This window comes from Rattus norvegicus, chromosome 4 (genome assembly GCF_036323735.1).
Source record: "Rattus norvegicus strain BN/NHsdMcwi chromosome 4, GRCr8, whole genome shotgun sequence".
In the NCBI taxonomy this organism is placed as follows: Eukaryota; Metazoa; Chordata; class Mammalia; order Rodentia; family Muridae; genus Rattus; species Rattus norvegicus.
In genome coordinates this window covers 64,113,157-64,137,356 of record NC_086022.1, presented here as the reverse complement: position 1 = coordinate 64,137,356, position 24,200 = coordinate 64,113,157, and the positions used below count along the sequence as shown (strand labels likewise).

Below are 24,200 nucleotides of genomic sequence, written 5' to 3'. Positions count from 1 at the left end.
GGAGACAAGGTAGTTTATTGCCACAAATGCCTTAAATAAGTGAGCCCAAATTTTGTGAGAAGCCAATCATACGAAAGATAAAACCAGAGAATATGACCAGGACCTGCCCTGTGGAAGAAATGGTGGGGTGGTTCTGAGAGAAGGAAAGCTTTTTTCCTACGGGGAGCTGAACTTTGTGAAGATTCTTACGTGTTGCCATAGAATAAAAATGTGTAAAATTGACAGTGTGGATGAGAAGTCTTCTGTCTTGTAACGCTGATTTCCTCTGGGTTCATTTTGTCAAAGTCAGAAAGGGGCTAAGAAAATAAAGAACTATAATTGCACAATACGAAGTGTCTATGGGGGAGGTGGATGCTTGGTCTGAAACCTCTGCTAGAATGAACAAGGGGGCCAAGAGGAAGACACTGCATTTCAGTAAGAGTGGGCAGGAGTTTAAGATGAGAAATAGCTTGCTGACTGACAGGAGGCAAGCACCATGGAAATAGATCACACTGATTTTCTTGCATATCGTTGCTGAGGGAAAAAAAAAATCAGAAAGCACCAGAAAGCATCCCATCAGAGGGTATCATCATCTCAATGGCAAGTTAGTGAAAAAACACTCATGTTCTGGAACAGAACCGGAAAGACCTATCTGCAGTGTGGTGGGATGCTCGACTCAGCGGACACTCCGGAGGTGCTGCTGCGCTGGCTGTTGCCTCATCTTACCACGCTGAACGAGCAGAGGAGCCCGTCAAGCTGGCCCCAGGGAACCCAGGACTCACTCCAGGGACATTTATAGAGAGGCTGTCTTCCTTCGTTTTAGAAGAAAAATTGCTCAAGTCTGTCCCAGTTTCAGAAAGAGATTAGTATGCAGGTCAGACCCAGTTCCAGAAATCCTAGATCCCTGCTAACAAGGCAGAGAGACCGGCCTCACAGTGGCCCTGAGGCAGTGCAATTGTTAGCAGTGGGTTTATGTACATTTCCCCCATAAAAATCCCTTTGCTCATATGTATTTCTGTCAAATCTCAAAAACAGTGAGCATCAGAAAGCATTGGCAAAATCGCCTACGGGAGTCTCGAGGATTCCAAATGGTCTGTTTAGTCTCTTCAGCCATCTTTTCCTGCCAATCCCTGAAGATACAAAGATACTGACTCAAAAACCAAGCTGCAGCAAGGATTTAGAACTGGATCCTAGTGAACTAATCTATCCCTGGAGAAAGCATGAAAAATAATAAAAATCTATAGTAGGTACTGTCTGCAAAATGTCCATGTGAGTGTCACTGGAATATCCATGACTTGCTTTCAGGGAGACAGCGGCCTAAGGAAATGGTGGCTGTTTCACAGCCCCTGAACACACACTGCATGTCTGCTCACAGCCCACATGAACTGCGATACAGACTGGACTCTTTTGTCCTTAGCTAATGTATGTGAGAGGCTCTCATATGCCATCATCCCACTCAGGTGAATAAAATCACATGCACCCCGATCACCTTCCCCCAAGCCAGCCCTCCCTTCCAGAGTGGCCTGTGTTGAACTAAGTATAACCCTTGGAGTGTTCCAGGAGACAGCGTCCACGGCGGGTTCAGAGACCCACCTGAAATCCATCACACACCTGAGACACCTTGAGCGTGCTGTTTGTAGTCACAAAGCTTTATTTTCATCTAACTGCTAAGTCCCCAAAGGTTAAAGTTCAAAAGCTCAAAGAGAAACAGAAGAACATAAACGGCTACGGCTGTGCCAATCCCGGTCCTTCTCACTGGCTGAAGTTGATTTTACTGACGGCAAACAGGATGGCAGTGGGCTGGGGGAAATCAAAGGGCCTTGTACTACTGTGGTTCTCGGATGCCTTCTCAAGGGCCCATCCATGACTCTGCCATTCGATGGGCCTCTGGTGTAAACTGCCCAAGTGCTACCTAGTAGTGTTCACTCTTCTCAGGAACTATTGTGGAATAAAACAGTGACCTGCTCATTGGAACAGTGACTGCCAGTGGGGACTCAGTGATGACTTGTTAAGTGATAAACAATTTCATCCTGTTACTCTCCTGTCTCTAAAACAAAAAACAACCTTGGTCAAACCCTGCTGGCTACTACTTTGCAATGTTAAATCAAACGGGAGGAGCAGAAGTTAAGTTAGACTTAGACATCCAAAGGTCACGTCTGGGCCATGACAACTACCTAGTTATCTACACAAACTCTACCACTCAGCCGTGGAGGAAGTGAGCCAGTGGGAGGAGGGGAGAAGCCCACAGGGGAACACACTACACACCACCCCGCACTCTGCTTGCTCCTGGTCATACTTTATTATTTGTTTTGTCTCACTTTCCCTTGATCATCCACTTTCTTAATGGCTGCCTGGATGGCCTCCTGGTTGCCCAAGAACTGGTGAGGCCTAATGGCACGCAGGTTCTCATCCAACTCCAGCAGAATCGGAACTCCAGTGGGCAGAGTGATGTTGATGATATCCTCGTCTGAGATACCTGTTGTGCAGGAGAGAAGGAACAGGGCGTCAGGCAGCCTTGGCAGGCCATTCTGTTTAACTGTCGAGCTGCACGCTGACCTTGTCCCATATTAACTGTGAGCCCAAAACCATGCCCAAAACCATGCCCAAAACCATGCGGGGATCACCTATAGTTCCAGAACACAAAGAAATGGAAGAGAAGAGAGAGTTTAGACAGAGTGCTAGGTCTTGGAATTGTATGTTCCTTCTGAGGCAACTTATCCCTGGCTGTTTCTTAACCAAATTGAAGAAAACAGAAACTCTTCTGAATGCTAGTCTTAAAACGAGGGCTTTTCATTAAGCACTGAATCTAACTCACGTGACTAGAATGTGGTGGGTTTTCTAATACTTAGTGGGTTTGGAAGGAAGCACAGCCCAGGGGAATCGGGAAAAGACTTTATGGGATGCCTATAAACAGGGCCTCTTTCTCCTACTGCCCTTAACATCCCCAGAAGGGAGGTGTGTGTGTGTGTGTGTGTGTGTGTGTGTGTGTGTGTGTGTGTGTGTGTGTAGGGGGAGGTGGTATAGGTCACATTTAATATAATTATAGACAATCCACTTTTGAGTACAGGAGTAGGGATAGCAGTAGTGGCTATGGCTGTAAATTTTTATTTTTACAACTACTTTTAACTCAAACATCTAAAATCCTGGCAACACTCTACAGGACAGTACTTTTCTAAGCCCTTTCTATGTTATGTGTAAATAACTCATGTATTCGCCATTACCACCCTATGGGGAGATAAGCTATTCACTTTCTCCAAGTAATGAGGTGTGGTACAAGGAATTTATGATTGCACACAGAGTATGGCAAGGCCTGGATTCAAATAAGGGTACCTGCACCTACCAAAGTATGAGTTCAAAACACAGGGAGAAAGAGTCAGAGATCAGTAAGAGGTCACACCACACCTTTCCAGACCTGTAGACTCTAACCATTGGGCTCTCTTCCACACTAACGTCGGGGAGCGAGGTGCAGTTCTGAGCAGGGGGTAAGGGTTTGTCTTCACTTGGCAATGGCAGAATAAACAGTTACCAGCTATAACTGTGTCTTGTATTCTAACTGATGGAGCAGCTCTTTATTCTAATTTCACATCTAGGCCCAGAAGAGCTCCCTAATGCCACCTCTGCACAAGCTTCCCACATATGTGCAGCTGTGGAACGGTGGGGAGCGTTCTAACTTTAGAAAGCTGCTCTCCTTCCCAGAGCTTCAACATGCTATGCCATGGGTTTGAGGGAAGGGGCCTTCCTGAGCCTCCAATACTCCCGTATCTCAGTTACACGTTCATAATCAGAAATTCATGTCCACTCTTTCATATTCTCATTCATATTCTCTCTCTCTCTCTCTCCCTCCCTCCCTCCCTCCCCTCCCCTCTCCCCCTCCCCCTCCCTCTCCCTCTCCCTCTGACCTCACATTAGGAAAGGGCTGTGGGTAGAAGACATAGCTTAGGTGAGAGTGACACAGAAGGAATGCAGGAGTGCTTTTCCTTTCCCGTCTGTGTGTCCTCTTCTAGACAGAATGTAGCTGGCCCACTGCTGAGCCCTACAGAGCCCCTGCCTCACACAGCAATGTCACCAAGATTACCACCCCAGCCCGAAGCTGGCAAGAGCAAAGGCACTGGCTGCTCAGCAGAGAGAAGGCAGCCTTGGATTCCAAGAGCCCTCTGACTCCATCAGAGAAGAAGCAGGCGAGCTGGCTTTGGAGCGGCTGCCTGCCATGTGCCTCCCCTGGAGGAGGCAGGAGAGCTGGCCCCACAGCGTATGGATTAGAGCCACTGAGGGTCGGGAAGCCACCACCTCTCTTCCAGTTCCACTGTCAGTACAGACGCCCAACAGCAAAGTGAAATTACTCCCGAGTCCCGGGCACGGGGTATCAGAATCAGAACGCATTTTATCCGATGAATTGAAAAAGAGCATATGATTTGAATTATCTCTATTCAAAGAAATCCTGCATTTAAGGGCTGGAAGCCTTAACAGGAAGATGGTGGCTCAGTCTGTAAGTGCTTCCCATGCAAGATGACAACCTGAGTTTGAATCCCCAACACCCAGGGAAAACGCTGCAGATGGCAGTGTGTCTGTGACCTCACTGCTCAAAGGACACAAACAAGCTGATCCCCGAGGTCACTGACCTGAACTGTCGAGGAGTTCCAAGTTAAGTGAAAGACACTGCATCAAAAATAAGGTATTGGACAAAAGAGGAAGGCACCTCAGGATGACCTCTAGCTTTTACTTACACACACACACACACACACACACACACACACACACACACACACACACTCTCTTAAAAAATGTCAATTTTTTTCCTAGGTTAATGTATAGACCCAACACAATCCCTAACAAAACTTCAGCTCTTTTTATAAAAAGATACAACCTCAAAATTCACAGGGAAACCCAAAGAACGCTTAGGAAAGTAGCTCCCCAAACAGAGAAGTCCTCTGAAGCTCCAGGACTCAGGAGAGCACAGTCCTTGCAGATGCTACCTGGCTCTCACAGTAAGGCCTGACAGCAGATCACCAGGAGGGAAGCGAGAGCAAAATCAGCCTTCACATTTGCAATCAATTACTTCCCAACACGTGTACGAGGCGAGTACGTGCAACAGGACACACACACACACAGACACAGGGAAGAGCAAGATCCTCCTGACCGTGAATTAGACAACATGAAAGCATAGCAACAGAAGAGAAGGAAAATGAAGCCTGTGTATAAAATCGTCAGGTTCAAGGGGCACCATCAAGAAGATGAAAAGACACCCAGAGAGGAGAATTTTGTTTATTTTTACAAAATCATAGGAACATGTATTAAGACTACATAAAGAACTCCCGTGCCTCAAAATTAAGACTTTGTCTGGGGAGCTGGCACCGTGGTGAAGAGCACTTACTGCTCTTCCAAGTCCAGTTCCCAGAGCTCACCTGCAGCTCATAACCACCTGAGCTCCAGCCTGAGGGGGTCCAGCACCGCCGGCTTCCCTCAGTTCCCGTGTGGTCTGGGACGGTAGCCCAGGGACAGTGCTCGTCTAGGATGCACAGGAAGTCCATCCTCAACTCTACCAAGAAGATAACTTTTAGAGATAAGATCTTCATGGGGAGGATAGAAGACAACATAGAAAGACGAGTGACAGTGACAGAAAGATGAAGTAACAGGCAATAAGATCTAAGCAGACTGTTCTCCAAGGACAATCCATCGGAAAGCACTGGAGGGGACGGCCAGCAGCAGCCTTGTCTTTCCAGAGATGCAGTTCCAATCCACAAGGAGATACCCGTTTGTGTCAGTGAGACGACCACAGTAAAATATCAGGTTATCAACAAGCATTATCAAGGATGTGGAGAAATTATAACCATAATACAGTGTGAAATTGGGAGGTCGGAAGGCTCTAGCTTCTTTGGAAAATAGCCTGAAAATACCTCAGGCGTGTGCCTAAGAGAAACATAACCTATGTCCATGTCAAAAGTTACATGTAATCTCTACAGCAGAATTACTGCTGCCGACCAAAATACACAAACAACTGAAGTATCTACCAACCAACAGACAGACGGATGTGACTGGGCAGTGGGCTGGGATATCAGTTTGAACAGGAATGAGGTACTGATACATGCTATAATATGGAGAACACTGTAGTGAGTTTTTAAAAAAGTGCTGGGGGTAGAGCTTTCAGTGGTGCTTGCATAAAACCCATAAGGCCTTGGGTTCAGTTCCCAACAGTAAGTAAATGTTTTTCTAAAAAGCCAGTCACAAAAGACTACTTTTTGTATGAATCCATCAACAGAAAGTGTTCAGAGTAGATAAGCCCGTAATGGCTCAACGTGGATTAACAGCTGCCCGGGGCTGAGAGAACGAAATGTTGCCAGTGGAGGAGCGGTTTGGAAGAACTTAAAAGAATCTTTCTATGTTTGATTCAAGTTAAGCATACCTGACATATTTTATTACTATTATCTCTTATAATAAAAACACTCAAAATCCTTTCTTCCAGTTGTCTGAGCAATCCTGAACGTAAGTGAGCTGCTGTCCTCCTACCATGCGACAACACGACAGAACTTCTTTCTCTGCTACAACTGCAACTTAATATCCCTTGATCACTGTTGTGCCTAGTTCTTCCTTCTAAACATGGTGTGGATGGACTGATGACTGTGGACATCAGTCATAGCCACGGGACCCTCACATATGGATTCAATCCATCACCAATGGAAAGTGTTGGGAAACAGAGGCATCTGCACCAGTCTAAGCCTTTCCCCTTGTCACCCCCTAAGCACTAGAGTGGAGCCCCGATTCACACAGTCCCAGGCATTACACACAACCTGAGGAATATGAGAACATACATAGGTTCATACAGACTTCACGCCATTTCACAGAAGGGACTTGAACATCCAGCTACAGATTTTGGTAACTGCAGGGACGTCTGCAACTGTCCTCTGGTTTACTTAAAGACAGCTAACTATACACTAAACACCATTCTAGGGGCAGCCTGCGTGTGGATTTCAGCTCAGTACAGTGGTTACAAAACACCAGGCAGACCCATAAGGCTATCAGGGCTATAAACACCAACTGTTCTTACACACAGTACTTACACCCTGGCCACCTGCCTGTCCACTGCTGCTTCTAACACTGAAGAGAAAGACAATGCTTGTGCTTTTGCTCAGCTCTGGTGAAGGGCTGGGTACTAACTGGACATCGGTCCCGATGCTCTCACAGGAGAAGGGGAAGAACAATTCTGTCTGAGTTTAAAATAGCTAAGCCCAGCGAGCAGATGGGCCAGGTCTAGAGGTCACCTGTACGATCTTAGAAACAACTTCTAGGTTTGCATCAGGTAGCTGGAGCACACCACATGGCACTCGATGGTTTGACTTGGATGCAACGGGATCCAGCAGGCCAAGCAAGTCCTTGCCCAAGGCTTGCTTTTATTTAGTGACCCATCCTTGTGTGAGTCCACTAAACAAAGGCCTCCAGACTATAGCATGCCACTAACAAAAAGAGAGCTAAAAAAAAAAAAAAAAAAAAAAAAAAAAGGAAATGTTTCCAATGAAGTTAACATTCTATTTTAATAATGCCTCAAGCTATTCCCAGAGTAAACTAATTACTTACAAATTCTTAAAATACTTAGACTGGTTACTAAGCAGTCAATGAGACCTAAGCAGCTGACATTTTAAAATAGCAAATTAAGAAAACCACAGGGAAGCCATTACTTGTTACAAACATTTGGCTTATACTAAATGCTTCATCCTAGGAGAAAGCCTTAGCTTTAGTCAGAACAATGCAGTTCCACTACCCAAAACCGAACTGGACCAGCACAGAAGAGGCCATGCACTGTCCTCTTGAATCACCCACTGGGATTCAAACACAAGCTGACGCGTGTGGACACGTATCAGACTCCTGTCTGGTAACTAGCTCCGCTTTTGATTTTCTTTTCTTTTTCCTTTTGAAATCACAAGGTCTCACGTAGCCCAGGCTGACCTTAACCTCAATCTGTAGCTGAGGATGACTCAGAATTTCTGATTCTCCTCTTTCCATCCCCAAGGGCTAGGAAGACAAGCCTGCACTGCCACACCCGGTTTTATGCAGAGCTGGGGACCAAATGGCTGGGCTTCCTGCACTATCTAGCAGGGCACCACCCTAGTCTTTAGCTCACATTTAACAGAGGTCAGGAACCTTTTTTTGGAAATGGCATCAGGTTCTTACTCTCTGTCTACCTTCTTTCCATCGTGGTCCACCAGAAGCCGTCTCTTCATTATACCCCTGGTGTCTTCAGCATTTAACTACGTGGTACAGGCCTGCCTTGAACTAGAGATTTCCTACCTCAGCCTTTGGAGGGCCTAGACTGCCACAGGCAAGCACCATAATACCTAGACCATCTTAAATTTTTGAATCTCTATGTAAGAGCTTCTCGGAACTCCCTACAACTACTGGAAATGAGGGAAGCATTTCAAGTAAGAAATAATGAAAGTTTAGGAGAAAACCAAGTGAGTAAAATCCATACCCAAAATGGGAAACGTAAATAACCTATTTCCTATGTGCAGGAGTAACTTCAGAAAGTCAATTTGCAAGCACCCCCCTCTAAGTCACTGTAACAGACCAGAACACAGGACACTGCTTCAACCACAATGCTCCTCCACTCACTGCCTTCTGGGAGAAGCACTTGAACAAGTCCTGGCTCAGAAGCCAGGATTTTGAGTTCTTTGACAATGAAAACTCTGCTCTGTGACTGCTCTGTGACTCCTGCTCTTCGAGCAGTGCCTCGCCACCATTACAAGAATGTAATCGGTGTCTGTGCATCTGTGAGCAGCGCTTTGGGGGGCTGCCTGCTAGGAGGCAGAGAATAAGGGGATGTACGGGTGCTGAATACATGAGGTATGTCACACTGGATTTACCAAGAATACTTTCTACATGTGATTGCAGGTTATAAGGAATAAAGGTTATAGATCCCACAGCATAAACATTTGCATGAGAGCACTCCAAAGAAAGTCTTGTGAGATGTGCATTTTTGGTGACATTTCTGAAAAAGGGATGGGTAAGACCCACAGCAGGCAGGACCTGGTGTGCCTCACTCACTTGTGGGTGCTCTAACCCCTGAACCAAAAGCAGGACTTGAATCACTGGTCCCTGGGCATATAGTTGCACAGAATGAATTCTAACTTTCTTGGCATTCAAGTCTAGTCTTTATTGTTGGAGCCTTGATTAGAGACTTTTCTCATTATGAAGTGAGCAAGAAAAGGGGTGCGTGGGGCCTGAGGTTGGGGGGCATTTAAACAGTTCTTAGCCTGGAACAAAAAGTTGTTTATACCTAGTGCTAATCGAGTGAACAGCACAAATTAAATGTGTTCTGTGTGTTCTCTGGCTTTTCTTTAAACTGCCTACATATCTTTTAACAGCAGGAAATGGGAAAAGCAGCATTCAGGGACATAGGAGGATTTGCTATGGGACAAAAAGGAAAGCTCCTATTTTGGGATTAAAAACAAAAACAAAAAAGTAAAAACAAAACCCAGCTGCACTCAACCCAGGGACAGTTAGCTGTCCACCCCTCTTTGTCCCCACCAGTCTTCGGGACAAGAACTTCGTATTCTTCTATTATCGGTAAGGGCTGAGGGACGAGACTGTACTTTACAGGTTACCGTACAAGTAAATGTAATTTCAGGCCTTTAAAATGTTAGTTTTGCATACATACAATTAAAAGATAGCCCGGGGAACCAAAGAAGACAGACAGGGTATTAAATACCATAACCCGATGGCAGAGTAACTGCTGATTTAAGATAAAGCCAGAGAAATGTATTTACCTTCCAAGTTTAGCTAACTTTTAATTGACCATAATTTAACCAAATTTATTCACTTAAATAATGTATAATTTAAATAATGTATTCAAATAATTATAATTTACTTAGTTGAATTACAGTTAAGATCTTATGCTATTTAAAAATAAAGTCTACTTTAGATTTTGTAGGTTTACATAAAAGCTCAACTCTACCACTAAGCAACTTTAGTCTCCCAGGAAAGAAGGCTTGCACTCTATGGCTCTGAAAATATCACACTAAATGCCAAAGGTGACAAACGCCTCGGCCACCATCAGCAGCCAGCTCCCTCTAGCTGACCTTTCTTCCCATTTCTCTCATTTCACATCACCTTGTTCTGACTTGCACACTTCTCCAAGGACAGAGTCCAAGTCTTACACAAACTTCTTGCTGTCACTCTTGCTTACCCCAGTCTTGCAGCTGCCTAATCCTGTGCTTAAACCCAGACTAAACAATCTACTTCCTCTGGCAAGGTGCAGACCACATCCAGCACTCAGTGAGGTACTCGGCTTTTCCTTCAGTGTGGACCAGCAGGAAACAAACAGGAAGTGACTGTGCCAACCACAAGAAAAAGAAACACAACGCCTGTCTGGAATTGTGAGGAACAGGTTGCTTTTAGCTTTCCTGTTGGCATTGAAAGCTCTCTTGCAGCTTTGTGAGGAGCATATCTGAGTCCGTCAGGGCTGAGATCTGCTTTAACCTGGACTTACTGACAAAGGGTAGGTAATTATCTATGGTTCCAAAGCCCAGTGAAGTAGTCCCAGGAGGAATTTTCTTACTATATAATATCCCATGCCTTGTTTGTCTTTTGAGAGTATGAAGCATTCTCAGATTTAAAGTAAAGCCATCTCAAGATTACATACAATTTACAAGTCAAGATACCATACAGATAAGTTACCTGGCAGGTTACAGGTCAGGCTCATCAGACAGGGAGGCTGACACCGATGTTACCACAAGGCTCATGGTGGCCCTTGGGTAAGAAATGTTAGCTAACTTCCAACCAATAACATTGTCTTCAACTATATGGCTCACACACATTGACTCTAAGAGGTTCATAACTTACTTCTAGACTAGATGATGTTAGAAGCGTGCATGCGTGCACATGGGGCAAGAGCAGATGAAAGCGTACAGCGGTAAAGAAGAGGTCATGGGTCTGGGATTGAAAGGTCATTAGAGGGCTTCACAATCTGTGTAAGTAACACTGGCAAGACTAACAAAATCCACAGTTGGGCTAGGTGTCGCTCAGTGGCAGGATACCTGTCTGGAAGGTGTGGGGTTCTTGGGTCAATCCCCAGCACCATAAAAACACAATTATAAACAAACTCTTCCACGTCTTAAGTGTAACGTCTCCTGTGCTGCCGATGGCTGAGACACTGAAGAGGGTCGGCACCACGCAGCTCCAGAAGACTGAAAAAGCCTTAACAAAGCCCACGCGAGGTTTCAAGGCACAGGGAGGTATGTTCATCTCACTCTAATGTGTGTGGAAGGAGCAAATGGAAGCATGGGGCTACAGAATATGGTGGCCAGTTAGGCGTCATGGGTCTAGGATTGAATCACACTCTGATGATCACTTCTGTGGAACTCAAACTCAGGTCCCAATTGAGGGCACTTTACTGACTGACTCCTGAGTGCAGGTCTCTTCAGAGGCACCGTCACACACTAACACTCAAACATCTACCATCCAGCTCCGTTAAGGTCTGCTTACAAAGGCACAAGCACCTGCACTGCTGATACCCAGGAGCCCGGCACCCGCTGCCCCTAGTCGCCTTGCAGCCATGCAGCCTGCCTTTGCTACTCAGCCCTGCTTCTTCCCCATAGCTTGGTTCCTTTCCACACACCACATGCATGGGCTGAGGCAGTACACAGCTTTCTCGGCCAAGCTTTCCTCGTGTAGCATGATGTAACACGGTACTGGGGTATGAAAAGCTGGCTTGTTGTAATGAAAGCAGCTCATTAAGCTTACTGATCAGTGATTGATCCCACAAAAATAAAGAAATAGGATATGGAGACGGTAAACTACTGAATAAAACCCAATATTGAACTACTGCTTTCCAGAGAGCTAAAAGCCACATTCGGGTTTCTACATGAAACAAGATATCAAAAACTGAAGGAGCTGAAGGGGTTTGTAGCCCCATAGGAAAAAAACAACAATTATCAACCAACCAGACCCCCCAGAGATCCCAAGGACTAACCCACCAACCAATGAGTACACATGGAGGGACCCATGGCTCCAGCCGCATATGTAGCAGAGGATGGCATTGTCAAGCATCAACAGAAGCCCTCGGTCCTGTGAAGGCTCGTTTCCCTGATGTAGGGGAATGCCAGGGAGTTGAGGTTGGAGTGGATGGGTGGGAGTGGGAGCATCCTCATAGAAGCAGGAGGAGGGGGGAGAGATATGGGAGAGAGGGGGAAGGGGCGAACATCTGAAATGTAAATACATAAATTATCCAAGAAAAATAAAATTTATATAAAATGTATCTATGTAAAATGTCTACAACTATGCTTGGCAGGAAGCATGAGCTCCACAAACAAAGTCTCTTTGTTCAGCCGTGCCAGGGGTGCCATTCACAGACTGTGGTGCTACAATGGCAGTAGTAATTAAAGACTCATTTCCTCATATTAAATTACCATTTAAAAACTGGTTTACCTGCTAGGAGATGCTCTTGACTCTGCGGCTTACACTATAATGTTCTGGATAAAGAATAAACAAGGAAAGAGCTATTTTTCGGGAAAAAAATTAAAATGAAAAAAAAAAAATCCTGCTTGCAATCCTGCTTAGAAGTTGAGTAAATTGGATTTGGGGCAGAGCTGACAATTCTGACTAAAGATTGTGGTCATCATGGCTAAGCCATCCGAGGCCTTCTTGGGTTTTCTACACTACACTGGGTCCTGGTTCTAAGCACAGCCAGGATCCGACTGCTGTAACACCGCAGTACCAAATACACGAGAAGAAAATAGAGCATCCTAAAATCAACACTCCCACAGCCGGAGTACACAGACGCTGCCCCTGCAGACCAGAGGGCGGGTGAATGTTTGAGCACACTAAAGATAATTACTTACTAACTGGAGTCACCACCATTCCCATCTCTGAGTTTTTAAACAGCTAAGAAAGTAGTTTTGTAATTGGTAACATGCTTTCTGTCTGCCAAGCCATTTAAGGACAATACAGGGAAAGTTCCCCAGGTTCTTAAAAGTCCCTATTTTATAGGGGAAATTTTTATATAAATATTTATTCCTAGAGAAAGCATGAGTTGGAATCAGATGCATCTACAACAAACACTTTTACCTTTTTTTTTTTTTAATCGATGTAAGTTTGGCAACTTTTGTGTTTACAGGAAGTATGCATTTCAAAGACTGTCAATTCTAATGAGTTCTGGTTAGTTGTTAAATCTAAGGAAAGCATCCATGCAGTAGGGTGACCTTGTAACTTACTGGCTGATCTGTGGTAACACTAGAAGTAAAAGGTGATAGTAATTATATCAAGATAGTTAGAATACAGCAGAAATGGATCTTGTGGGGCAAACAAGTACAGAATGTAAACTGGTAATGTGGTAATTTTCATAATAAGCACACATACTATAAACTCTGATTCCTATGGGGGAACTGAGGTGCCCCCATCTCCCAAGTAGAGGAGTCATTCAACTCTTTGGAGAAAGGGTAGCTTCTAAAGTCAATGATATATTTTATCAAATAGCACATAAAACCTATAAGCTTAAGCTTCTGAAGATGCTACATACCACAGGCCTAGGTTGGTGCTCCTATGTTGGTGAGTGAATTATGTCTATTACACATTTTAAAACACTGAAATCTCATCAAATTAACAGAGATGATATAGAAGAAACACTGTCTCTCCTTCAGGACACCGTTTCTTCAGATCCTGGGAACACAGCCATGCTTAACTCTTCCTTGTGTGTTCAAAATCAAGGCTGCAGCAAAACCCTTCACTGCTACGCCTGAGTCATTATGCATTTGACTCGGAATTAATTTTGCTATTGTTGTACATTCAGAAACCTTCCAGTGTTCCTGGACTTTCCATAGCCTTACCTTGTTATGCAGGGTCCTATGTCATGATTCAATTGCATATGGGTTTCTGACCCACACTGGATTTTAATTTCAATATGTAGGTGAAAACGAGTGGAGACAAGTGTTTTGAGTGAAACAAACCAGCCTATGAAATAAACCCAGCCTATCTCACACACCTGAAATAACTTCTTCACGCTAGGAGGCGGTCCTCAAAGGGGAGGCCTGGTAATGTCAAACAGTGGTTCCAACAGGGGCTACTCCAGGCCAAAAAGGAAAAAAAAAAAAGAAACCTCAAAGGATGGGCAAGAGTCAAGCCTAAAGTTCCCTTTATATTTTCCTATAGTCAGATTTCAATGAGCGTATCCACTATGCTGCTGCCTGGGTTTCGGACTGATGTCTACAAGCATTTGCTGGCTTCTATGCATCCCACTAACAGGCAATTCACTCTCCCTTCACCAAGCCTCCCACTCCTATGCTCTAGCTCCTTTTACCTGACTCTCTCCCTGCAGACGTCTTCTACCCTCTGTCTTTCTCATGATCCCATACTGCCCATGTAAGTCTTCTCTTCTCGAATCACAAAATGAAACCATTTTATAAAGTTATCTGTAGGTAAGGACTGAAGTTATAACAAGATTACTTCAATTTTGTTAGCCTCTGAAAGCTCACTGAATCCTACATGGCCGACTCTTAGAAAGGCATCCCGAAGTGCTGGAAGCAGTCTGTGGCCTAAGCTTGCTCCTTTCTGAGGAAGCTCTGGAAGCCCTTCTCTGTCTGTTTGTGCCTTTCTGGTTTTATATTCATTATCTATGCATACCTGTGTTACTATCACTTCCATATACTTGCCTAAGTCATTCTTCATTAGAATAACATACCCTTTTATTTTTAATTTCACTGAATTTTATAGCATTACTAAATTATAATTCACATATAAGCTCTCCATTTAAAGTGTATATTTCGATAGCTTTTCACACATGCAGAGTTGTGCAACCATCATTATAATCAATTTTAGAACAATTTTGTCACCCAACAAGCAACTCAGTATTAAGTCACTCTCACTTGCCACGCTCACAGATCCCAGGCATCCCCAGTCCTGTTAATATGCACGTATTCTACGCTCTAGATTTACACTCATCCTGGATGCTTTTTTAAAGATCCACTTTTACTTATGTGTATATATGTGTGGATGCATAAGTATATGACACACATGTGTGGGTGCCCTTAGAAGCCAAAAGAGGTATCGGATCCCTTAGAATTGGAATTACAGGCTACATGGGTGCTGGGAGAAGAACTTGGGTCCTCTTAACTGCAAGTCGTCCCTCCAGCCTCTGCTCTGGACATGTTACTGCTCTGGACATGTTATAAAGAACCCTTTGTGCCCACTGTGCTTTCCCACAATGGAATGACCTCAGCACTCATCCCCTTCGCACATACAGTGCTTCATTCCTTTCCACTGACGAAAAATATACTACTTTTTGGACAGAAAGCATTTGATTTGCCTGTTCCTTAGTTGGACATTTGAGTTGCTCTATTTTTTGGCTGTTAGGAACCTGCTGTTATTAAAGTTTGTAAACAAGTCTTAGTGTGGAGATTTTCACTTCTCTTAGGTGTTGATTGACCTGTCTCCCTGGAGAGAGAGAGACAGAGACAGAGAGACAGAGACAGAGAGACAGAGACAGACAGACAGACAGAGAGACAGAGAGATTGAGATTGAAGCTTCAACTTCCAGAACCTCAGTGTTGGCCTTAGTTGAAAATCAGGTCTTTAAAAGAAACAATCGAGTTAAAATGAGGTCAGTAGGGCAGACTCCATCTCAGTAGTATGAAGAAATCTGGACAAGGACCCCAAACCCCACAGGTTCCATGGGAAGAGGACAGGAATGATGGTCTACAAACCCAGCGAACACTGAAGGGAAGGCTGGCAGCAATCCAGCACCTAGAGCTGCAATGCTGGACATAAGGATTGCCCTGCCTATCCCTTCAAACTTACGACTCTAGACTCATAAAGGGAACTTCCGTTGTAAGGTGCCCTGCTCTGGCACTTCACAGCTACACCAGGACACTGGTGATGTGATGTGGGCGTGGGGCAGCTGGGTCTTGAGTGGAGTGCACTCGGTCCCTTTAGGAAGCTACACATTATACTGTTTGATTGGATAATTTTTAAAAATAAATTATTAATACATTAAACATTTCCCTTAATTGTAGACAAGTCTTTTGGTCTTTTTGTGTTTTGCTTTTGAGACAGGGTTCTCTGTATAGCCCTGGTTGTCCTGGAGCTTGCTCTGTAGACCAGGCTGGCCTGCCTCTGCCTCCCTTCACCTCTACCATGGTTTAACCTCGCCTTCAACAGATATTTTCCCTTCACCTCTATCATGGCAATTGCCTCTCTCACCACCAATGGTAAGAGCTTTTTCCTAGCTCCCTTACCAACATCATTCACCAATAGTAAATCATTAATGTGCTGTTGGGGGTGGGAGGTGGCGTGGGTAGGCATCTGCGGCTTCAGAAGCATCTTAAAGCGAGGGAACCTTTAGACAAGTGAGAAGTGAACGGTACTAGACAGCAGAGAGCCTCTTTGTTTGGTTTCAGGGCTCACCTTGCTAAGGGAAAAAGGAACCCCCTGAAGGAGAGTGGTGTTTTCTTTGTGGAAGGGAGCCTGGCCAAAACATGATATAAGTTCCATCTCTGTAAAAGGGGTGGCACAGAATACAAATTCTGTCAGAAACATTGAAATTTTACATTTCAATTTGTTCTTTTAACAGGACCCTCAATCTTTTAAACAATGACTGTAGTCTGTTAGAATTGCACTTACATATTATTTAACCACATTTTGATTTTTCTGAACAACTAAAAATAGAATCTTGTATGTGCTTGAATAAGTAATGTATACACAGACACAAAAGGATAACCACCATCTTACCCTGTAAGTTTAGTAATAGCTAATAAAGTTTGTAGATTCTAGGTCTCTGCATGATTAGTCGATGTCGGGTATCCAAGTGATCACCAAGTGATCAATCAGGTCTAGATAATGCCGTAACAATTAGGGTGAGATAGCCATTAGTAAAATGTTCCCTCCCAGAGATCCACATCGCTCTGTGGTCAGCCTCCTAGCTCCACTCAGCTCACAGAGCTTCAGCCCTTCCGGTTCTGTGGGAAAGCATGGTGCACAACAGTCAAAGGAATAGCCGTGGGGGTGAGGAGCATCACCCTCAGTCACTAGCACCTCAGAACTCTGGGTGAGCCACACAGCATCGAGTGACTGAAATAAACGGAGGCTCCTGGTCTTCTCCAAGCCTTTAGCAGAGATATGGGAATACGCCACTTGTAGTTTGATTTTCCTTCCCTCTAACATTCTCCCAAGCAGTGACTAAGCCTGGTCTGGAAAACTGGGACTAAAGAATTGCTCAGGAAATCCACGTCTGAAAACACAGCCACAGTTGTTTGACATGGGAAAACGGACGAAACTGAATTCTAGATAATTTATTTAAAAGGCTCAAATAAACTTGTGAAATTGCTTCCTTTCTTAGCCTCTTCTCATTACAGCAGAAGGCATGTGACCCCTCAGATCAGAACTCTTTAAAGTGCAGAGCCCCCAAGCAGCAGTTAACACCATAACTGCTCAGAAACGCAAGGTCCTAACTGTACCTCCCTGGCTCTGAAACTCCAAACCCCCACTCTCACACTGAACTCCCTGCCTGAGTGACGCACAGTGGTGTCTGAAAACCTCTGCTCCAGCCACAATGAGCACCAAGAACTACGGGAGCTTTGGTTTCTACAACAATGGCTTCTTAAATATGAAGTGACAAGGGGTGTGAGGAAGGAAGTGCTGGAGGATGAAACACTACAGCTCAATTTCTAGAGTAAGACCCAACCACAACACTTAGCAAGCTCTGGAGCAGGACAGAAAACCAGTACCTTCTAGATGTTTCAGGAGGGCTCTACTGCTATTCCCATGAGCAGATATCAGAACGGTTTTGCCCTTCAAGATTTCCGGAGAAATCCTTTCCTTCCAGTAGGGAAGAAGTCTTTCCAGAACATCCTTCAAGCTTTCTGAACGTGGCAGTTGATCCAAGGGCACGTCGCACACTTTGTACCTCCGGTCATTGTAGATCTCATGGAAGAAGGGATGAGACTCCTCAATGGGAGGTGGGGTCACGTTGTAGCTTCTCCTCCAGAGCCTTACCTGCTCTTCACCATGATTCAAAGCCATTTTCTCCCTGTTGAGACCAATCAAGGCTCCATAGTGACGCTCATTCAGACGCCAAGAGCTCTCCACAGGAACCCACTCCTGCCCCAGCTCTTCCAGGATCAGCCAGGCTGTGTGAATGGACCTGTTAAGGATGGACGTGAAGACGAGATCAAACTCGAAGTTGAGAGCTTTGAGCTGCCTCCCACAGTTCCGAGCCTCCTCCAGTCCGTCACTGTTAAGTTTCTGGTCCACCCAACTACAGAATCGGTTCTCCTTATTCCATTGGCCCTCTCCGTGTCTTAGTATAATAAGTCTGTGCTTCGACATGCTGGTGGCTGGGCTGCCCTGGAGTTCTCAATTGGGTGAGGTTCGAGAACAGCAGTACAGCTGGAACGAGAAGACAGAAACACATGTCACATACCTACATTCCTTCCTCAAATGACAACCCAGTAATGGGGACAATTAAGTATACAACAGCAGGCTCTAAGATAAACTGAAATTCCTCTCAACAGTTTTGACGTCAAGCAGAGCCGGTGATCATACACTTTGGCACATACTGGAATACTCTTCAGGTAATTACAGACAGCCACATAGATTTTCTGATGGCTAGATAGTATGTTAATTGTATGACATAAAATGACAACGCTCTGTTCTAATGGTGTGTTTCTACCAAGTAGGCAGTTTGTGCTCATTAGGGAGAAGACAAAATGGAATGAGTTATAGTCTCTAAAAGAAAAACTAGTACCTGGGAACACCCAGCTTCCAGCAGCTGATTCTACACTGAAAGCATCCTTCTCCCTTGGGGTTTTCAGTGTTTTTCCAGCCTTACCTCGTTGTGGATGCTATAAAACATGTTAACTCAATGGAGTACTACATCTATATCATACTGACAGGGTGCAACCAGCTCTCTGATGCTACAGGCTCACAGATCTAGGGTACAGGCAGACACTCAGACCCTATATATAAGGTGTAGTTTGACATTCGAATAAAGTTATAAATGCTATAAAGTGGCCTTAAGGAGAGTGAATATAATAGTCACTGAAGCAAATTTTTCACCTGTTGTTGGCAGGAATAAATCCGGGTGCAAAACAAGCTATCAAATGTAAGCAGCTGAGAGATGCTGCCTGCAGGAACCGATGAACAGAAATAGGTCCTTGCAAGTGGAGGGAACTGCACTGATAAGGCGGCCTTGCCTCCTCCCTCCCCTACCCCCCCATCCTGCAGAAATTCTACTCACATCAGCCACATACTGTGAGGAGAATCTAATAAAGTTGGACAACAACGCTATGCGAGTCTGAACTCCCTTCTGCTGTTGCCCTTGTCTACTCTGTCTCCGGAGAACCTGGAGAGCCGGCTGCATCAGTCTACCCCTGGAAGAGCGCTTCACCGAGGTGCGGTGCTCAGCTGGCACTCTCCGGCTCCAACCCACTGTTTTTTTCCACACTGGGGAGCAAAGATTATATGAACACCAGGGCATGCCTGGCTTCTGCCATTCTGGGCAACTTCCAGTAACTGGAGATGTTCCGTACTGCTTGAGCTGTGATTCACCCACAGTTACATAACAACCGGGGACAGAGTTTAGTGGACGCTACCTTGACTCTACTCTTTTTAAAGAGTTCCTAGAGATTCTGAAGGGGAAACACTCCAATAAAATAAGGCTTCAAGAATAAGTAGTGGTGTGGGGTTGGGGATTTAGCTCAGCGGTAGAGCGCTTGCCTAGGAAGCGCAAGGCCCTGGGTTCGGTCCCCAGCTCCGAAAAAAAAAAAAAAAAAAAAAAGAATAAGTAGTGGTGGTGACTGAAGTGGTTTGTGAGCAGCTGAAAGGCTACAAGAATTGAAATTAATTCTCTTTCTTGCTGAGCACCAGGTTTGGTGTTTGGGTGCACATGGAACATAGATGCACCCAGTGCCTAGAAGAACCAAGGCTCAGGAGGAAGCACCTGCCAAGGCTGGGAAACTCTAGGGTGATAGCACAATGCCTGTTCTCTCAGCTCTAGGGGGCACTGAGGTGGCCAAGAGCGAGGGGATGGAAGTCATCTGGGCAGTGCTTTGCCCAGTGGCTATGCCTGGGGGATAATCAGACTGATAAAGTTCCGGCTTCACCTGGGAAAGATCAGACAATGAATTCATATGGATGTGTGTGGTACAGAGTTAGACCTTTTTCTGTTCATCAGCGGAGGGATGGATGTATGTTTTGTCAGTGTGTACGTCTCTGGCTGGTACTGCTAAAGGCCAGGAGAAGGTGACAGATCCTAGGGCTAGAGAGGGTTGTGAGCCACCATGTAGGTGCTAAGAATAGAAACCAGGTCCTCTGGAAGAGCAGCTGGTGCTCTTAAATGCTAAACCATCACTCCGGCCCCAAGAAAGGTATTTTTATGTTCTTGTTTTCAAAAGTCTCCATCAGCCAAGTAATAGATGCTGTAAGCCTATTGAAAACCATATCCAATCTTGCAAATCATGTGTTTTGTTTTGTGGGTAAGAAATGAGAAGCATGCGATCAACTGTTCTTCTACTTCAGCCTTTAATTTGGCATGCCAAGTAAGAAGCCTCCAGGCTGAACAGTTAGTGACGGGATTTTCCTTCAGAGGAAGACCAGCATCGTCTTAGCGTTAGCTGTCCACTTGACATTCAGAGCTGCCTAGGAGATGGGCCTCTGGGATGCCTGTGGGATGGTCTTGACTGTGTAACTGAGGTTAGGAAGACTCAGCCGCTGTGGGTGGGGGCATTCCCTGCCTGAGGGCTATGTGAAAACAGAGAGAGCGCCCTGATACAGATGTGTTAACTCACTGTTCTCTGCTCTTGACTGTGGATGTGAAGTGACTGCTGCTTCACGTTCCGGCTGCCTGGATTTGCTTCGAGTGATGAACTGTAACTTGGAATTGTGAGCTAAATAAGTCCTTTCTCCTTCAACTGCTTTTATCTGAGTATTTTATCACATCAATGAAAAAGAAACGAAGACAGGCATGTGGACAAATTCTATGAGCAAAACTCTTTTCAATCAGTTTTGGATTACAATTTATATTAAGGGAACCAAACAAATATCAATGTCTTTAGCAGTACTCAGACACCTACCACCAAGCTTCAGTACTCAGACACCTACCACCAAGCTTCAGTACTCAAGACATCTACACCAAGCTTCCCAGTGTCTTAATCTGCTACAACTCTTTCCACATTTTTGAAAAAACAAAACAATTCTGATTTTCTTTCTATTAAAAATACAAGTAGTGTAGCAGAATGGTACTACAGCCATAAAACTATGCAAATACACCTTTTCCTTCACTCTTACATACAGGAGGTGAACAGAGAATACAGAACTAGAGCACCTGTATCAGGTAAACTAAGCTTTCTACTCTTATTTGGTACAACTAGTTTCCTATTTAACTAGTTGGCGAACATGTGCAAAAAGGCACTGTTGAGTTTGTAAGCTTTAAGACCTCTCTTAGCATCTGTTGAAGCTGGCCAACCAAATGTTTAGCAATACACAGGAGACACTTGTCAGTCTGCAAACTCAAACATCTATACCAGCAAGGGGCGGCTGGGCGACAGGCAGTGCAGGAATGCTGAATGCTGAGCACTGTGTGGACAATGGAGGCAACTCTTATGAAGATATAGAGCTTTTCTATAACCCGTGTGCATGTGCGTGTGCGTGTGTGTACGTGCACGTCTTGGCTTGGGAATCTAGGCTCCATGGATTTTACAGAATCACCTCCAGTCACAATTTGTCCCTTCAGGTCTACACAGCCATTTCAGAAAATGCACTGAAACACAGAAGGACGGAGAAAAGCTTCGCTTGTCGCTGCTGGCAACGAGCCTTAGCAGGCCAAGTAGTCTTTGCGACGTATGGAAAAGCTACCTTTGTACCTAAGAATATACTTACTCCTCTCATCCTAAAATCAAACCTATTCTTCTAAAACCTCAGACTTCATTCTTGATTCACTTTGTTCTGGGCAAAGCCACCACTCTGAGGCTCGTTCTTCCGGCTGCTGCCTTATCCCTCGGCCAATTACTGCCACCAAAGTCAGGCACTGTTCCTCCAGTCAGTAGTTTATTGTCAAAAGAGGCTGCAGAGGTTAGTGGGCTATCATTCCCTAGAGTTTCTAGAGTTGTTCACTTCGTGAGCTTGTGTTCTGCCTGAATGTCTGCCTCTGCACCACATACAGTACATCTCCTGCCCAGAGGCCAGAAAAGGGAGTCAGACGCCCAGGTCTGCAGTTACACACAGCTGTGGGCTGCCATGTGAATGTCGAGACCTGATCCCAGGACCTCTGGAAGAGCAGCCAGCACTCCTAACTGCTGAGCCATCTCTCCAGCCTTAGCTTCCCGAGTATGGTCTGCCTGAAGAAAAAGTTTATTAAACCAACATAGCTCATCAGAAACCCGACCCTAGTTTATCTTCCCTTTCCTTCCTCTCCACTGTTTCCCCTCCTTTCCAGACATTTCCTTATTATAATCTGAGGGTACATGTGTGCATGACATGTGCATTAATGTAATTTTTATTTTCCTGTAGCAATTGTTCCCTCTGAGGCTCATTGCCTCAGTCTGCTAACTGAGTCCAGTCCTGGAAGCTTCTAGACTCCGTACAGTCTTATCTAGGCCTAGAATGTTTTCAGCCTCTGAGCCTTGTTGAATAAACTCACCTTTTCTAGTTCTTTCTGAGCTCTGGCGGGCTGATTCTATTCAGCTGCTCTGGCCCAAGCTCCTCTCCAAGCTGACTGATTCACTCTGGCTTCTCTCTCACACCCCTGCTTGGCCTCACTCTAGCAATCTGTTCTGACCTTCTGGCTCCTTTTCATTCTCCGGCTCCTCCTCCTTCACCTGTGTCTAGCTTGTTCTCTCTGTCACCTGTCTCTGCACTGCTGTCCCAGTAAAACTACCCCCTACCCCACACTGTTTTCCTAAGTAGCTTCTCCTTCCTCTCTTCTTGTGGGAGTTGGGCATATCCTAGCTCTGACTCATTTGACTCTGTCAAATCTTTCTCTAACTCATCACTTTGTCTGCCCCTCAATTAGAACTCATTCCAAACTAGGGTGCATCCTTCTACAAACAAACCTTACCTTTATTGTTAGGGATTAAAGGTGTGTGCTAAGGGCTGAGCCACAACACAGCTAGAAAAAGTTGGGTTTTTGTTTTTGTTTTGTTTGTTTTTTTAAGTAAATAGCACAATTTCTGGGTTTACAGTGTAATCAAATATCCTACAATACATATGTGTATGCTTTATATATGTGCACAAGTGTGTGTGTGCGTGCGTGTATGTGTGTGTGTGCGTGCGTGTATGTGTGTGTGTGTGTGTGTGCGTGTGTGTGTGTGTGTGTGTGTGTGTGTGTGCGCGCGCGCGTGCGCACAGGCCAAAGGTTACCGTCCATGTGTTTTCCTCTATTGCTTTTCACATCATCATCATGAGATGTGACTCCATATTAAACCTGAATCTTACAGATTAAACAAGACTAGCTGTCCAGGAAGCCTCAGGGATCCCCCTGTGTTGGCATCCCCAGTGCGAGGATTATAGGCTACACCACCAAGCCTAGCTTATAAGTTTATGTATGCATGTATGCATGTGTGTATGTGTGTATGTATGTGTGTATATGTGTATGTATGTATGCACGCACACATAATTCCCCATCTTTTTGATCTCTCTTGTATCTCTTGTACTCTGTTGGTGATGCTGTTACTCCTGAGTTCTCTCTTAGGTTTTTAAACTCCAGGGTTGTCCCCCGTGGTATTCTCTTTAATGTTTCTATTTCCATTTTTAGATCCTGGGTGGTTTTGTTCAATTCCTTTACCTGTTTGTTTATATATATGAATGAGAGAGCTCCAAGCTCAGGTTTCCATATTTGCACATCTGTGCCATCTTCCTAGTCCTAGACATTGTTTTCTTTGTCCTCTATGAAGGGACCTGCATATGTGTGCCTTGTCTACTCTACTGAAGTGATTTCTCAAAAGATGGCGTCCAGTCACTCTACATGGAGACCATCTTCTCTCAAGGCAACTCATCTGCTGTTCAGACTCTTCCCAAGCCAACTCTCTCCTCAGGGGACAACCTGCCAGGAGGTCAGTGCTGCACTTCCTCCGGCTCTCCTACTTTCACACTCCTGTCTTGGATCTTCATTGTATCCTACCTCAGCTATGTGGTGGTAGTGGTGGTGGTGGTGGTGGTGGTGGTCTTAACCACAGCAGTTAATTCAGAGTGCATGTTCAAACCTTCAACTACTATCCATGGGGTACCTCCCATTGTGCCCATTTTACAGAT

The 24,200-nt window shown here is 44.9% G+C and overlaps 1 protein-coding gene across 4 annotated transcripts in view; it reads right to left on the bottom strand.

Moving 5' to 3' along the window:
* Nucleotides 1-1,607: 1,607 nt before the first annotated feature.
* The window catches only part of Bpgm (bisphosphoglycerate mutase), a 28,941-nt gene continuing 6,348 nt past the window's right edge, over nucleotides 1,608-24,200 (bottom strand). For 3 of the 4 annotated variants that reach the window (XM_039107293.2, XM_063285747.1, NM_199382.2), the window contains 2 exons: nucleotides 17,681-18,341; nucleotides 1,608-2,455 (listed from right to left, as the gene is read on the bottom strand). In XM_039107293.2, coding sequence (XP_038963221.1) covers nucleotides 2,280-2,455; nucleotides 17,681-18,281 — 777 coding nt within the window. In that variant the 5' untranslated portion in view covers nucleotides 18,282-18,341 and the 3' untranslated portion in view covers nucleotides 1,608-2,279. Of the gene's footprint in view, nucleotides 2,456-17,680; nucleotides 18,342-19,191; nucleotides 19,720-24,200 lie in introns of those variants that run through there. The other variant, XM_006236259.5, reaches the window with a different exon arrangement.